The sequence below is a fragment of the Penicillium daleae genome (assembly GCF_028827525.1).
Source record: "Penicillium daleae strain IBT 16125 chromosome Unknown utg000006l_segment0_segment0, whole genome shotgun sequence".
NCBI classification, from domain to species: domain Eukaryota; kingdom Fungi; phylum Ascomycota; class Eurotiomycetes; order Eurotiales; family Aspergillaceae; genus Penicillium; species Penicillium daleae.
The window spans coordinates 892,026-907,730 of NW_026623154.1; the positions used below are offsets into that span (position 1 = coordinate 892,026).

Here is a 15,705-nt window from a genome sequence, read left to right on the forward strand (position 1 = left end):
CTCGTCAACCTTTCGACTACTCAATAAAGTATGCCACTCCAGGTTTCAGAAACTTCTAGGATGCTATCATTATGAGGAGCGCTTGTTCCAGCTCTGGGAGCCGGTAGCTCTTTCAGTCACTCAGATTCTGGCATCCAAGTGTATGATCACCGAAACTGAAATTCTGGCCATCTTGCGACCAGATACTGTAAGTTTGACTCTGCCTGCTCCAAATTCCATTACAGGTCCTCGGAAGGACTGGCCATTTGCGCGAAAGATTGCTCCATTTACGCAACTGCTTCACTGCTTTCCAGTCAATATTAAAGGAATTACAGAAATTTTCGAGATTTCTTTGAGACCAGTCATTCACTTGTATCGTCACTGCCGTGCCTTCAGGTCGAACTCTCTAGTGACGTTTCTTTTTCGTTCGCAGCATATCTTCAACGTCTGCTTTCAAAGTCTCATCTTAACACTCATTAGGAGCCACACTAAATGTTCGGTCATCCTATCTGCCTTCCTCCCATTCAGATTATGGAAAAAATTGAGTTGATCCGGCGGTGGCTGGCCTATGGCAAGATACGGGGCAAGTTAAGGCTAGTAGTTATTGTGAATATCGGTAGGCGAGGGGCAACCTAGAGCCGTAAAGGGTTAGCTATGATGCCTGATACATACAATGGGTGCCTAAAGTCTGGGATGGAAGGGTGCCTATTTTCTCTTCTTTTTTAGGGTACGTATACGATGGCTCGGTCAAAGGAGCTCCCTCCTCAGATGAGGGCACGTATCTGCGAGCTTCATTCACAGGCTAAATACGGCTATAAAAAGATACATAGATTTTATCCAGAAATACCTCTTTCAACTATACGATATACCATTACCCAAGAAGCTAAAAGAAAGGATAACGCAAGCCAACAACGGTCAGGGAGACCAGGGAATCTATCTGAGGATCAAAAGCAACATATACTGGATCAAATTAAAGAACGACCAACTATTACACACCAAGACCTTCTAGTCTCTATTGACTACGCTGTAAAAGAACGTGCTTTACGTGGATTCTTATACTATAATAACCTTCGGAAGTGGCAACATGTCCTTTTCCGTTCCTCAGCCACAACAATGCATATACGTGCCCAGTATAACATGTTCTCGGCAGTCTGCATATATCCCGGGAACACAAAATCCTCGACATCCCTTGTCAACTCCTCCCCAGCCACAGTAAATGTTGGCCTTTTTTTTTTTGGAGAAATTGTGCCCGACTTTTTTGCCATGGGTCGTCTAGCATCATTGCGGTGTAGTTGCATGTATAATCCCATTCCCAGTCGCATCACATCGCACAGAAACTTATTAGTTTCTAGAGAAATACACATGCTAGGAGCCATGGTTTCATGTTCCACTCTTGTATTCAAGACTTGTTTTGCGTTTGGGGAATGGCACGTTGATAGGGTCAACAGTAGTGGGATACCTGTACTAGGAGAGAAGGGGGCGTGTTTTGCTCAAAATATTTACATTTGCGCAATAGCACGAAACTATCAAAAACAGAATAATCTGGCAGTCTTGAATCGAGTAAGTTGCTTGATATTCGCCATATTACATTTGCGCTAGCACGAAACCATAAAAAACAGAATAATGTGGCAATTTTGAATCGAGTACTTTATATTCGCCAAAGCATCCGGCCATTCGTCAAGTCCAACTACTCGTGACTTTGGCCAAGACGTCTATTTCTCCAAAATCAATACACCTTCAACCCCAGCGTTATTGCCAACCATAACCAGCGTTCTACACTAATCACAGCCTGCATTTCCGTCGACACAGCCCCGCCATGCCCAAGATTTTTAATCACTCGGAGGTGGACAGCAGAATTGCCTTCAAGCAGCCTTTGCGCATGCTGTAGCGTAGCAACCATCTTGCAGCTATTGGCGCATTTTACCAAGTCGTCCCGGTCACCGGCCGTCAGCAGAGCAGGCGGGTACCGTTGACCGTCTCCCACGTTTTCCAGGGGACTCCATTTATGAATGTGCGCAAACTGGACCGGGTCCGTCTCATCACCGATATCCTCTACGCCTCGTAACCCCATACCCGAGGTTTGTCGGCGAAGAATGTCGAATGGTCCCGCGTTTAACAAAGCCGCCGATACGAGGCCCGGCTGTTGAAGAATGGCACTCATGGCATTCAAGGCACCCATGCTTTCCCCCATCAGGATAGGACGTCTTGTCAGCGTGCCAAAGGAATGTGCCAGGTGCTGCAAAGCACCGTGAATATCATCAAAAACTCTTTGCCGATGTTGTCCGCAGGCAGCGCGATACCAGGACCGCCCGTATTCGCCACCGCCTCGAATGTTGGCAATGGCGACTATTCCTCGGAATGCCTTGATAAAGACCAAAAAGTCGGGTCGAAAATGGGGAATCACCGAGATGCCGAAGCCGCCGTAGATGTAGAGGAGTATGGGTGTATCGGCCGTGGTTGGACACGAGTCATTGGCGATCAGAAACATGGGAACTCGTGTCCCATCTGCCGACGTATAAAAGACCTGTGTACTAGACACTCCTCCCATTGTAGTGCTTGCAAGCGTCGTCGGATGGACTTTCACAAGTTGCGGTTGATCGGAGTTCCCGTGAGCCGAGCCGAGAGTTTTCCCATCAATATGCCATAGCGAAAAAGGTTGCGAAAATGACGAAGCGATGAGGAAAATATCCTTGGTCGCGGCACTGTATTGCACATCAAAGACTGTCGCTAAGGGAGCATTGATTGCTGAAAGTTCTCCATCTACAGTGGAAAAGGTCTGAATCCGGTCGCAAACGTCCTTGGAACGGATGAGGAGAATAGAACAATCTCCAATCTTTCATCGTGAGAGTTAGAGGCAAAACAGCCATCTGACAAAGGGGATACTCAAGGGAAATACAACGTACTACTTGGGCGAGTTTTAATGTCTGTTGCTTAACCCCTTCGACAAGCAATGTAGAGCCAGTTGTGGAGCCATCGAGTGAAAATCCGACAATCTCGCCATTGTTCCTATCGGTTAAAAAGGTATAGAGTTGCTGGTCGCCTCGCAGTACGCGCCCGATATATCTGCGAGCATTTGTTTGTCAGATTGGGCGACTAAGAGTTTCGCGTGAAAAGCTTATTCAAAATGAAACTCACTCCCATTTGTAGTCAAAATTATCGCAAATTTGGACACTAAAATCAACAACGGGTCGATTCTCCGTAACCTGCAATCGAGAAGCCAAAACTTGGCATTCTTGTCCGCTGCCATATATACTCAGGATTGCAAACTTTTCATCAGCAGTCAGGTTCAGCCAGAAGCAACGACCTGGGTTAGACTTTTCCTCATAGATTAGCACATCATCTGCCTGACATGTCCCAAGGGCATGATATCGCAGCTGGGGGTGGGAGGTGGCTCGCTTTTCAGAGAACTGCCAGAACTGATAGAAGAAACCAGAGTTCCCCAACCAGGTGATTGGCTTCCGAGAGTTGTTAAACTTGGTATCACGAATCTCCTCCTGGAGCTCACGACCCGTCTCAACTTCCTTTACTCTGATTATGCCCCAGTCTGAGCCTTCAACACTTGTGCAGTATGCCCAGTACTTGCCACTTCCGCTTACGCCAGAAGAGAGTAGCTTGCCAGCTCCGCTAGCGGCCTCGTCGTGAAACGAATGCACCATTCCTTCCGTTTGAGGGTCATATTCCGTCGGACCTGAGCGCAGCGGCTGTAGGAGTTTGCCCAAATCACTGTTCTTGAACTTGAAAGTAATAGGGAATGGGCGCCCGCAGCCGGAAACGCGCAACAGATAATATTCGCCTGCTGATTCAGGCGCTTGACTGATTTCTTCCCCTTGCACTTGTGAGCGAAGCAGGGTCATCAGCCGGGTTTTGACCGCTTCGGATGAGTCGGTCAGGAGATGGCTATTCAGAGACTTGTTTTGCTCGGCCACAAACGTCTTGGTTTCATCGCTGTCTTCGTCCTCCAGCCAACTGTATGTATTAGGAACAGAGACTAGAGACGGAGAATGCTGTGAACCAGTATTGGCGGTAGAGAATTGCTGGGCAACGTCTGTTCTTCGGGCAGGCGGATATTCAAACATGGTGGACGGGATTTGTTGATACTCCTGACTAATTGAACTGAATTTTGATTTAAAGTGTATAATAAATTCACAACGTGAGGTTGATGGTGTTGGCCGTATCTCAATCTCCAATCTTTGGATTCGTCCTTCTGTTCTTTAGTAGCTCAGGCGCCCGAATGACCCCCCGGCCACAGGGAAGCGGAGCTTTGCCATCGACCCTGTCTACAAGGTCCAGCGAAAGATTTCGGGAAGGATGGCCTGCCCGTACCCAAACCGGTGGCCGGTGGCTGTAGCCGGTGGCCTCACCGGCGGCCGGTGGTGGGGGGGTGCCTAGTGGCGGGAGCCTGGTGTTGACGGTGAATGTGATTGGTGAACAGACTTCATCGTTAAATTCTTGCTCCACCACCATCCTTGCGCCGTAATCTTTTTGAACAGAATGCTGGGGAAGTGCATAGTGCCCCCGCTCTCCGTTGAAGCGTGCGGTAGCAGGAGTCTACCGAGTGCGCTGCTGATATCCCATGTTTCTGGCCGGTGACAGCGGATTCGTGCCATGCCGTTCCCGTTGGCTCCGCTATTCGAGCGCGAACTCGGTGGTTTCGATATTTGTTTAGAAATCGCGGGTAAAATTTCCGTGTCGGAGAATTCCTTGTCAGAGAAATCTCCACTGGGTGTCACAAATTGTGTGTGCGTGCTTATAGTAACGGGTATGACATATCACAGAAAATACGGCAAGAGGGCAAATAAAAAAGAGCCAGAAACGGAGTGAACCTCATAAACGGGCTCGTTGAAGTTAGGACGGCATTTGGCACTGGTTATATAAGACAAACCAATCGTTGCAGGAACCGGACGTAATAAGTTGCGCTTCGGGGTAGCAGTCCAGGGTCAATCAAGGACAAGTCATATATGTGGAACATGGAACAGGGCTCACGGTTGAGCGTGGAAGGCATGAGACCCGGTATACACTGTCGGTTGTCTAGTATCCGACTGAGAAACTACGTATTTGGTGCATTGAGCCTCGTCACCTGCGGTGGAGGGTATACGGAAAGTGACAAACACAAGCAAAGGTAACTCAATTGTGACTATGCTAGAGGGACTAAGAAAATATAGGGATGAGAATAAAACGATTTCCAGAGTAAAACTCATCGAGTATAACGAAATGTAGGATTCTCCTTGTCTGTAAGGTCCATGAAAGCCATCATGGGGTCAGTAGCCGAGTCAGACTGGTTCTGTAATCCTGCCATGGATCTTTTATTACGATAGCCATAATAAAACCTATACATATAACATTTTCCATTAGTAATTATTCAATAGTATAACGCCGTACATGACTTACCAAAGGATGACATATGCGACAATGGACGCACAAAACAGACATAGAGTCGCAATCTGGCCATCCGGGTAACCCTGCGCTGCCTGGCTTCCCTTATACGCCCACGGTCCGCTGAAACCTCCTAGAGCGGCCATAACTGTGATGGTACCCAGCACAACGGTCTTTTTAGAATGTCCTCCAATATTTGCCGCGAGGAGAGAATAATGCTGGACGAGAGCGCCATAGAAAGTTGTAGACTATTGCGCGTATCACTTAAATTAGCCTCGCTTCATCTCCAAAGTTGCACACTGACCGCAGTCTGGACCGAATATGAAGGAGTAAAAAAGCCACGCAATTTACTTACCACGTAAAGTCCTGCGAAAAGTGCCGCTTTGTTTTCCCTGCTTGACTTCCAGAGCAGGAGATTTCCCAGCAAAGAAGGCAAAATGAATGCAGTGGCGATGATGATGCGATGATGTGGGAATCGATTACCCAAAATTCTGCCATAGTCAGCAACAATATCCGGCGAAGATTTCATGCAAGTTTTGACAAAGCAACTTGATCATGATTTGTCTTTGAATAGAGGACCTACCCAGCCAAGACGATGCAAACCAGTGCCATGGCAGATGCTGGCATGAAAAGAACTAGGGATCGAAGCTGCGAGTACCCGAAAGAGGATACAAGAAATCCGCCAAAGCTTGAAAAAGTTAACACGACATGTTATCGTGGACAAAAGAGAATGTTCAGGTCCGTCTAGTAAACAGAGCAAGGGGCAACAGAAATGTATACCTTGAAATTGCCACGTTAGAAAAGGCAAAGGTAAAGGAGAATATGCATAGAGCATAAACCTGAGGGTCTAGAAACGCAGATAGACCTTGACGTAGCTTAAACTTTCGGGTATGAATGCCAGTCTTATTACTCATGAGACGGCGTACGGCGATTCGTCTTTCCCGTGCCGTGAGAAACCATGCCTTCATAGGAGTTGCTGGAAGTAAGAACAGTACCATGACACCAACAAGGAGTGCACAAGGTCCCAGGATCACATAAATCCACTTCCATCGGCTAGCCGCGTACGCACCGCTGAGCTGAACGGCGCCGAAATCGATTCCATTCCCCACAAAGGGAACCTACGGCATTACCCGCGATCATAAGCCCGATTCGCAAGGGTTGCTCATCCGTCTTCCACCTAAGTTCATATATTAGAAGCATCTCACACGAGGCAAAATGAGGGGCATAAAGTTTGAACACAAGGGGTTGCGGGCTTACCACATAACCACTATGATGATGCCCAATGGCTGGACTATTTGGCTGAACCCATAAAAGAATCTGCCATGTGCGTTAACTTCTTGGTCATTTAATCGGCGAACAACGCATTTCGGCGACGTATGCCCATCGTCATACCTCAAAGCCATGATCTGGGCAAAGCTCTGGCACACAATAGTCAAGGTAGCCAGGAGCCCGATGTATATTAGACAAGAACCATACACGATACCAATCGGTAAGAATTGGGCCGGGAACAGAATCAGATATTGTCCCTATATGTAGATGTGGCTCGAGGTCAATTGTTTGCGCAACCCTCAGGAGATTTATTCGGATGACTCACCACTACTCCACCGAGTGACGATATGCCAGAAGAAAGCTGATACTTTGTGGTGTCCAATACCACCTGCCCATCAACAAGGGTCGGAGTGAACAATTTGAGGTCCTTGACCAAGCCGAATAGAGCTGCGAATCCATAAGCCTGACCATCAGCGTAGCCTACGACCGTGCCAAGGAACAGCTACTCGGGTTTTTAGTTGGTGCCTTTCACAATATGCACTGAAAGTTAAAAGGGACGTTCATACCAGTGGCACAAGGACCATATCGATCTTCCGCAAAACCCGGCGTTCTTCCTGCTCAGTCCATGTCTCGTCTTGGCCATCAATGGCCATTTGAAGAGCATCATCCATCCCTGGCTGGATCATTGTAGGGTTCTTCTCCGTCGTTTCATTTTCACACATGATTACAGACGGAGCTTCCTCCAAAGCAGTGGTCTGACTCTTGTGAGTCATGATGAAAATTACTTGTCCTCGACAAGATTGCTGAAGCGATGCGGAGTCAAAGTTCAGAGGAGTAATAAATGCGAAAACAATGGTTGACTTTACCCCAAGGCGGTTGCGGTCCAGTCGACAGCTCGCCTCCTTTTAAGTAAAATTTACGCCAAAATACAGCCTCAAAACCCCCCATATTTTACCCCGCAAAACGCAAGGCCGACCATAATGTGGAGCGGCCCTTACAGGAGTCTGGGGACAAATGTCATCTATCATCATCGCTGTGAACATGTCAACGGCTGAGTCATGTGATTTGATTGTGGGCGGCTCGGAGTAAGACAAACGAGGCGCAGGCGCTGGGACCTGCCACCGGTCACCGGTCGTGTCTGATTCCGGCCGCCGGGTCCGTAACTTCGCGCCAATTTCTGCCGGTCATACCAGACTGATGGCATATGTAAACACGAGAGGGACAGAATGCCGGAAGAAGAGGCCGGAGGAAGCAGGAAGAACAAAAGGACATTACACCCGAGGTTGTAGATCATTTCTTGCCGACCGAGAAACCAATTTACAGCAATCGAGAGAACACTATAAAACAGTCAGCAATTGCCTTCGGTGTCAATCAGACCGCCGTGCCAGGATATCTCTACATTCTTGCTCTCTAGCGATAACGAGTCTACACGGGCCGCCTAATAAACGATTATGGGTATAGCAAAAGAACGGCTCCCCCTAACGGACGGATGGAAGTACAAGGCAGGCGAGCAGTCGGAGGCTGGGGATTCGTCAGTCTGGCACAATGCTCAACCTTTACCTACATCAATCCACCTGGATCTACTTGCCAATCATACCATCCCGGACCCCTTTGTGGGAAAGAATGAGGAGCTCGTACAATGGGTTGGTGACAAAACATGGATCTACGAGAAGCAGTTTACCATTCCTGAAAGGCTGCGCAGCAACCCGGGCCAGCAAGTTGATTTGGTTTTTGAAGGCTTAGACACATTCACGACTGTGATATTGGACAACGTCAAAATTCTGGAAACAGAAAACATGTTTGTTAGCCATCGGGTCAACATAACGGATCAAATTCGTTCCACCAAGACGCCAGACAAGGAGATGCATACTTTGCAAATCATCTTTCACAACGCCAAGCAAATGGCGACCGAGGAAATGGAGAGGCATGCTGAGCATAGTTGGTTCAGCTTTCATTTCGGAAACAAGCGTCTAGCTGCGAGGAAGGCACAATATCACTTTGTACGTGTTGAGAAAAAGAAAATACCTCCCCGTTCCTTCTGCCTGCTGAGATTGATAACTAATACAAGGTAGGGTTGGGATTGGAGTCCAGTACTGACGGACTGCGGACCATGGAAGCCAATTTTTCTGGAAGCATATCAAGCCCGACTGACCGACTTATCGATCCGGACAAGTCTTGACTCTGATCAACAAGGAGCGGGACTTGAAATCTCGGTCGAGGTGGAGGGAAAAGCGGGATACGCGAGAATCGACATTGAGCAGGACGGCGTCAAGATTGAATCGTGCATTATTACGCTATGTGGTGAAAGGACCACAACGACTAGGCGAATCCGGAATCCGAAACTTTGGTGGCCATGGACACTAGGAGAGCAGAACCTCTATACCGTCAAATGCACGATATTTAATCGCCTCGAGGACGCTACGGAAGAATTGGAACTGGACTCTATGAATAAGCGATTTGGTATTCGTAAGATCGAACTTATTCACCAGCCATTACGCCAAGGAGAAGGTAATAGCTTCTTTTTCCGGGTCAACGACGTTCCGATTTTCGTTGCCGGTTCAAACTGGGTACCATTGGATTCGTTTGTATGCCGAGCAACGACGGCAAAGTATCGCAATTGGATACAACTGGCCAAAGACACCAACCAAGTGATGATTCGCATTTGGGGCGGGGGAATCTATGAACACGACGACTTTTTCGACATCTGTGACGAGCTTGGTCTACTAGTCTGGCATGACTTCATGTTCGCATGTGGCATATATCCAGCACACTCATCTTTCGAATCGAGCGTAATGACTGAAGCGCGTCAAAACATCGTACGACTACGGCACCATCCTTCAATCGCTCTATGGTGTGGAAACAACGAGGACTATGCAATTGCGCATCTTGCGCGTGAGCATGTGGGGAAAGCTGAATACGACCCAGGCGAAATGAATCCTGACAAGATCAGGCAATCCGGCTTTCCGGCGCGACTATTCTATGAAGTGCGCTTCCCAGAAGTGTGCAAGGAATTAATCCCGGATACTCCATACTGGCCGGGATCTCCATTTGGCGGATCCTTCTGCAACGACATGACAGACGGGGATATCCATCAGTGGTATGTGTGGCATCTCGACAAACGTCCCTACCAAGATTATCCACAGCTCGGTGGGCGAATGGTTACAGAGTTTGGCCTGCAATCAATTCCGCATTGGAAGACTGTAAAACAGTACTACCCGGCTGATTACGCCTTCTCGCCGGATGCGTCTCAAAATTGCACTACAGAAGAGTACATGACATGGCACAACAAGGGCCATGGAGGCCCGGAGAATATTCTTAAGTATGGTGTCGACAACATCCCTTTTGATGAACATTCTCTGCGGGGCTACATATACTGTTCACAATTGATTCAGTCCGAAGGTATATCAACCGCATTTAGAGCATGGAGACGACAATGGAGGGGTCCTGGCCAGGAATATTGTGGTGGAGCATTGCTGTGGCAACTGAATGACTGTTGGCCAGTCTCGTCATGGTCCATCGCAGACTCGAACTTGCGACCGAAGCTGGCATATTGGACCTTCAAAAGGGAGAATCAGCCCATCACTGCCGGTTTATCACGCAGAGTCAACGGTGGTTTGCTGGAGCTAGAGGCATGGGCGTGCAACATGACAATGCAGCCGGTTTCCGTCGGCTACCAGATTCATGCATGGCACGTCAAGACGGGCAAAAGCCTGTGGACACAAACAGTGTCGACGCGGATCCAGCTTGAACCTAACCGTAGCACGGAACTAGGAAGCACACAGTTGCGTTCCGACTTGGACGGTGAGCGGCAATTCCATTGGAATGAGATGACATTTGCCATCTATCTTTTTACCGTTCCGGAGGTATCAGTCGGTGGCGCTATTGGAAGGAAGAACGATATCGCTCGTTTTGTAAACTTCCACGAGCCACTAAAGGAAGTTCCGTTTGCTATGGACGAGGGACAGATGACTGCAAAACTCATCGAGGAGAAAACCGGCTCCTACATTGAGCTATCCGCATCGGTTCCGATGAAGTGCGTGTATCTTGACTACGAGGACGATGCGATTGAATGGGACGATAACGGCGTAGACCTTGTGCCGGAGGAGACTACAAGGGTGAGAGTCTCGGGGCTCACAGCTGGAAGAGAGATTAAGTTGAGAGTTTATTGGCTGGGAGCGACTGGATGGCAGAGCCAAATGCTTGATGTATATTAAGTAAATGAATACATTACAGAGAATCTGTACTCGATTGCTGCATCGTGTCATGAAAAATATTGAACATGGGAAGCAAATTAGAATCCAATGGCCATAGGCCACCAGAATACCTGTCGTCTGGTGTCCAAGTATCATTCTCCAACGGGGGTTGAGCCGGACCAAGAGGAAGTCGCATCTGAGACCAGAAATGAAAGTCGGCGTTTTGCTGAGGATTGGCAATGAGCTGGGCCGCATTGCGATTGTCAGTTGGACATGCTGGGCTTGAAGTTTCATTTCGCAGTTGGAGTAAAATATAATCCCCGTAGACTTTGGGGCATATATTACTTCCGACAGGCAAGTCTGTCATGAGATGAGCCACCTGCGCGGCTTTAAGTAAATTGGTCTTCAGTGTTGGGTTTTCCGGGCACATGCGGTGTGCATACATCATATGTAGACAGCACAGGGTGATCATGGTAAAACCGTAGTCGGGTGTATATCGCAAAATGTCTCTATCTGTGGGTTTGATGTTAAGTATAATGTCGCAGCATTTACTTGCTGCATCGGCTGACCGCAACACGCAATCCAGAAAAGCGGATGCCTCTGGTAGGTGTGGAGGGGGGGTGATAATGTAGTGAGGCCAGTCTTGAGAACTAGCTGGTGCGAAACAATGGGCGCAGCAAACGAAACCATGCTGAAGCGTGTTAAAACACCCATGAAGGCGGTGATGGAATTGGCAAAAATAGATGGGTTGAGAAGGTCGGAGCCGGGGAAATCAGGAGCGCTCATGTCATTAGGCGGCAGCCAGGTTGAGCTCCATTCCTCGAGCATGTCTTCGATGTTTTGCAGGAGCTTCAGCACGGCTGTAACATCCATAGTGGTTGGCGGCGCACACCACCATTCGGCCAGGCACGTATCGGAGCGAGCAGCTTCGTCCCACAGCCGATGTAGAGCTGTTTCGGCCAGCACCCTCCACACCGGTGGCTGCGGTTCTAGGCGTAGTAGGAGCTCCAGCGTAGACTTGATGGTGGAATCATTTCGCACGGCTGGTGGGGTCCTGGTGAGGACGGAGTGGTGGCGGGACTTGACGAATAGCCAAAGCCAGTAGAAGCAGCGGCGATATGAAATTGAAGCTGATATATCCGTCGATCCTTTTTTGAGAAGCGCCTGGAGATCTGTTATGGACTGATGAAGAGACATTTGCATGGCGCAACTCTCTACTGCGGACTTGACGGCCCAAGGACTCAGGGTCCTTTCTGCACTCTGCATAGAGACAGCCACCATTGTATAGGAATAAAGCACACCCAGGGCTTGCAAAAGAGTCCAATTTTCTTCGGGGGTGGACTGGGCGACATGATTCCCCTGCACTAACAATTGTGACATGTGCGGAGCCAGAGCGAGGTGTATTGATCTGCTGCCAAGGCTGAAAGTTGAGGCAACAAATGCCATTGCATAAGCAAGAGGTCGTCGACTTGTTATCAGACTCGCAATGTCGTCTAAATCTTCCAATGCGAGAGCCGGCACGTAACAGATCAATCTCTGGCAGAAGCTACAAAAAATTGTCAATCATATGCTTGCTGACAAGCGGCGGCATCGTTATTCCTATGTGGGGGGACTCACAACTCTACCAGATCAAAGATGATGGAGTCTGGGACTTCATTCAACAAAATCGCATCGTAGGAGCCAGAATCGCCGCCAGACCGGTAGTCGCTCTCAGTGGTCGCAATGGTAATTGGTGGGGAAGAAAAGATGGATGGCAGCGGAGTCTGGTCGAGGTTTGGGCTTTGTAGATCTGATTCTGGGTTGCGGCGGGGCCGATCGGCTGGCGATTTGGAACCGAGTCGTGTCGACAAGCGATGCTGGTTTCGATGTTGGTTTCGGTTTGGAAGGCGGACAATGCATTCCCGATTACTTTTCACGCAACGAGCACAAGGTGGGTTGGTAGCACCAATGCATCGCATCTTGCCAATACTGTTAGCCATGGATAAATAGTCAGTCGGCTCTGTGGAGCACCAAACAAAAAAAGACAAACCTTCAGTTTGCGGCAAGGCACGCAAGCTACAGCTGCGGCACCTGTCAGACGCTCACTTGTGTCCATGTTCTCCATGGCAAGATACGGTTTTTTTTTTTTTTTTTGGTTTGTGGTGAGAAGAAGCGAAGCCCGTCCGGCTTCGTTGTGAGATAGAGAGCCTATAAGCCACGTCGACCCCGCACCTCGGCTCAGTGGAAGACCAGTGTAGAACAGGCCATCTACAGTGGCACACCAAAAGTCTGTGACCACCCTTCTTCACCGCTATTTTCTGCCATGATTCTGCCGTACCAATAAACTCTATGTAATATTCGAATGTGGCCTAGGAGGTGTAAGTAGTGGGCCCCTAGGCACTGGGAGCTGTGGTAAATCTCTTGTACGAGGCATTGTAGGATATAGAGAGTATCGTATGGAGTAGAGAGACACGACCGCAATTCTCAAACGCGCTGTGTACTAGCCTATTTTAGGAAGGCGGGGATAGGAGCGGTGAAGAACGGTGATCACAGACTTTTGGTGTGCCACTGTATATTACTGTTGGATTACAGCAAGAGTATTGGATACGGAAGTAGATGGGCATGTTTGGAACTGGACAAAAAGTGTGGAAAGAACACAATACCAACGCACAGGCGTAAAATTACATTTGCTGGGTCAACGCGGCAACAGGCACTGAAACAGAAACACATCGTAAGCAGGTTGGCAGGCAACGCCGGGGGAAGGTTAGAGCCTGCATAACTTACGCCACGCGCCCCTTTAACCGTTCCTGGTCCTTCCCACAAGAATAGTGTTTCTCGTTCTTCCCCCCAGCAATTCCACTAGATTCTAAGAGACGAACTTGAAACCTGGAGAAGAAGTAGAAATCCATAACCGATATCGACAAAGCACTGTTCTCGCAGCCTTTCTCTTTAGTCCCCTAGCAACTACACAACCATTTGAATCTACCAACTTCGGCGTATGCAGGGTCGGGCCTGAGGGTTACACCATCCCAAGACAGTCGTCATCGCGAACCCTTGATAGTTACCCATTAAATAGATGACACGTGAGCGTAAAAACCAGCACTTTGCATACAGTCGTGTGCATTATAGAATGTATTGGAGACAAGAGAATTTTTCAAGTAGGAAAAGTCGATTGCATTATTGTACTTATGACAGATGATACTGATAGACACCTTGCTCTATGATTCGTGAAAATGTGAAAGTGTCAGTGGCAATACGTTTATTGTCATACTGTACTGTACCATAAATTCGTGGCGATTCCAACTGTTCCGTGGGCTACAGGCCATGCATCATGCGGGTTTAGAACCGGCTGCCGGTGGATTCGTATCGCGTTGGGACCGGCCACCGGCCATTGCCATCTGCCGCTAGTAAGGGGCTGCCGGCCAATGGCTGAATGGGGTTAGATGTCGCACATCAGTAATCAACTGGTTGTTCGTCTCTTCACCGTAGTGACAGGAGACGCTGATCAGCTCCTCTACATATGCGACAAAGTTCCCGATTACAGATAAAAACGATGTCGTTACGCAACTCTCCCTACGCAAAGAGGATTTTTCCCAGCACATAAAAACACAGAGCAGATCAATAACACAGCGAATGAGAAGAATGGACACCCGAAGCCACCACAGGGGTGTATCACTGGGTGACGCTGTGGCATTTGCTTTTTATCTTGTTTTTGCTCTGCCTAGCACTGTGGCAACCTGCCTATTTAGACGCTTGCGAAGATCTAGCGATTACAGTCTAAAAGATGACATTATCCTGGCTTATGCTCGGAGGTAAGAAAATAAAGCAGCCATATACGTTCACCTCGTCAAAAAAAAAAACCTCAACTAATGCCATGTATCAAAGCTTGGGAAAAATGCCACTCTCAATTCGACAAAGACTGGAACGAAAAGCTCACATTGCTATTGTGCGGAGCTCTCGCCGATTCTCAGGAGCGGACCCAGCAATATGTGAAAAGGTGTCCCGGCCGGGTTTTGTTGGATACTGGGTATGCAAGGGAACAATCAACGCCACCAAAGTGCCGCCTTCTGAGGCCATAATCACTCTACTGTGGATACATGGAGGTGCCTACGTCGCCGGATCCGCACTGTCTGGGCTTGTTAGCTTGCTACGGGTCGCAGAGCTTGAAGCAGAGCAGAATCTCTCACTCAACATCTTCACATTGGAGTATTCGCTCGCCCCAGAAGCAAAGTTTCCAATGCAGATGGCCCAGGCGACTGCAGCCTATAAATACTTGATAGAAGAGGCAGGCATCGATCCAAGTAGCGTCCATGTCTTGGGAGAGTCGGCGGGCGGCCACTTGGCTTTGGCACTGGCTTACAACCTGCAGCAACAAGGTATCCCTCGACCCGGGAGAGTCGGTTTGCTTTACCTATGGGTAAATCTTGAGAACACAGGATCCACCTTTAAAACAAACAAGTATAAAGATTGCTTGGTGAAGGAAGACATGGATAAATGCGTTGATTGGCTCCTTGGACGCGACGGTAGGTTGAGATTTTCTCATCTTATGAACTTTGCATCATCCCCTCCACGAGTGGATTTGCCATGGTCCCAGATTTTGCCCCCTACCTGGGTGGTGATTGGTGGGAATGATGTTCTATTCTCCGACGTGATTAATTTTGTCGATGAGGCTAGAAAAGACGGAGTTTCCGTGGATTTGCAGGTTGAAGCGGGAATGCCGCACGGCTGGCTCGCATACTTTGATGCCCTAGCAGTAAAACAGTACCTGCGTTTATCCCCAGAGGATGATGCAGAGTCCATCTTGGTAGGGAGTGAGGTCATTGCAAAGGCAGTTTGTGAACATGGTCATATCTGCAAGGGTCAGAAAGGACCATAGCTAGTCTGTATATTTTAGATTTTCTATTATCAAATC

At 48.5% G+C, this 15,705-nt stretch overlaps 7 protein-coding genes across 7 annotated transcripts; 2 read left to right on the forward strand and 5 right to left on the reverse strand.

The window, feature by feature from the left end:
• Positions 1-1,705: 1,705 nt before the first annotated feature.
• N7458_006097 (uncharacterized protein) lies at positions 1,706-4,055 on the reverse strand (the record flags this gene model as incomplete). The annotated part of the gene is made up of 3 exons (XM_056909479.1): positions 1,706-2,812; positions 2,883-2,985; positions 3,115-4,055. 3 exons carry the CDS (start codon positions 4,053-4,055, stop codon positions 1,706-1,708), a joined length of 2,151 nt encoding a protein of 716 aa, XP_056765183.1.
• A 1,118-nt stretch (positions 4,056-5,173) lies between these two features.
• Positions 5,174-5,498, reverse strand: N7458_006098 (major facilitator superfamily domain-containing protein; the record flags this gene model as incomplete). The annotated part of the gene is made up of 2 exons (XM_056909480.1): positions 5,174-5,306; positions 5,368-5,498. The coding sequence occupies 2 exons, from the start codon at positions 5,496-5,498 to the stop codon at positions 5,174-5,176; spliced, it is 264 nt and encodes an 87-aa protein (XP_056765184.1).
• Positions 5,499-6,901: 1,403 nt separating this feature from the next.
• On the reverse strand, positions 6,902-7,394 carry N7458_006099 (major facilitator superfamily domain-containing protein; the record flags this gene model as incomplete). The annotated part of the gene is made up of 2 exons (XM_056909481.1): positions 6,902-7,123; positions 7,188-7,394. 2 exons carry the CDS (start codon positions 7,392-7,394, stop codon positions 6,902-6,904), a joined length of 429 nt encoding a protein of 142 aa, XP_056765185.1.
• Positions 7,395-8,072: 678 nt separating this feature from the next.
• N7458_006100 (glycoside hydrolase family 2 protein) lies at positions 8,073-10,835 on the forward strand (the record flags this gene model as incomplete). Its single annotated transcript, XM_056909482.1, has 2 exons — positions 8,073-8,621; positions 8,694-10,835. The coding sequence occupies 2 exons, from the start codon at positions 8,073-8,075 to the stop codon at positions 10,833-10,835; spliced, it is 2,691 nt and encodes an 896-aa protein (XP_056765186.1).
• A 447-nt stretch (positions 10,836-11,282) lies between these two features.
• Positions 11,283-12,017, reverse strand: N7458_006101 (uncharacterized protein; the record flags this gene model as incomplete). Its single annotated transcript, XM_056909483.1, has 1 exon — positions 11,283-12,017. The coding sequence occupies one exon, from the start codon at positions 12,015-12,017 to the stop codon at positions 11,283-11,285; it is 735 nt and encodes a 244-aa protein (XP_056765187.1).
• Positions 12,018-12,427: 410 nt separating this feature from the next.
• On the reverse strand, positions 12,428-12,772 carry N7458_006102 (uncharacterized protein; the record flags this gene model as incomplete). The annotated part of the gene is made up of 1 exon (XM_056909484.1): positions 12,428-12,772. One exon carries the CDS (start codon positions 12,770-12,772, stop codon positions 12,428-12,430), a length of 345 nt encoding a protein of 114 aa, XP_056765188.1.
• Positions 12,773-14,688: 1,916 nt separating this feature from the next.
• Positions 14,689-15,669, forward strand: N7458_006103 (uncharacterized protein; the record flags this gene model as incomplete). Its single annotated transcript, XM_056909485.1, has 1 exon — positions 14,689-15,669. The coding sequence occupies one exon, from the start codon at positions 14,689-14,691 to the stop codon at positions 15,667-15,669; it is 981 nt and encodes a 326-aa protein (XP_056765189.1).
• Positions 15,670-15,705: the final 36 nt, after the last annotated feature.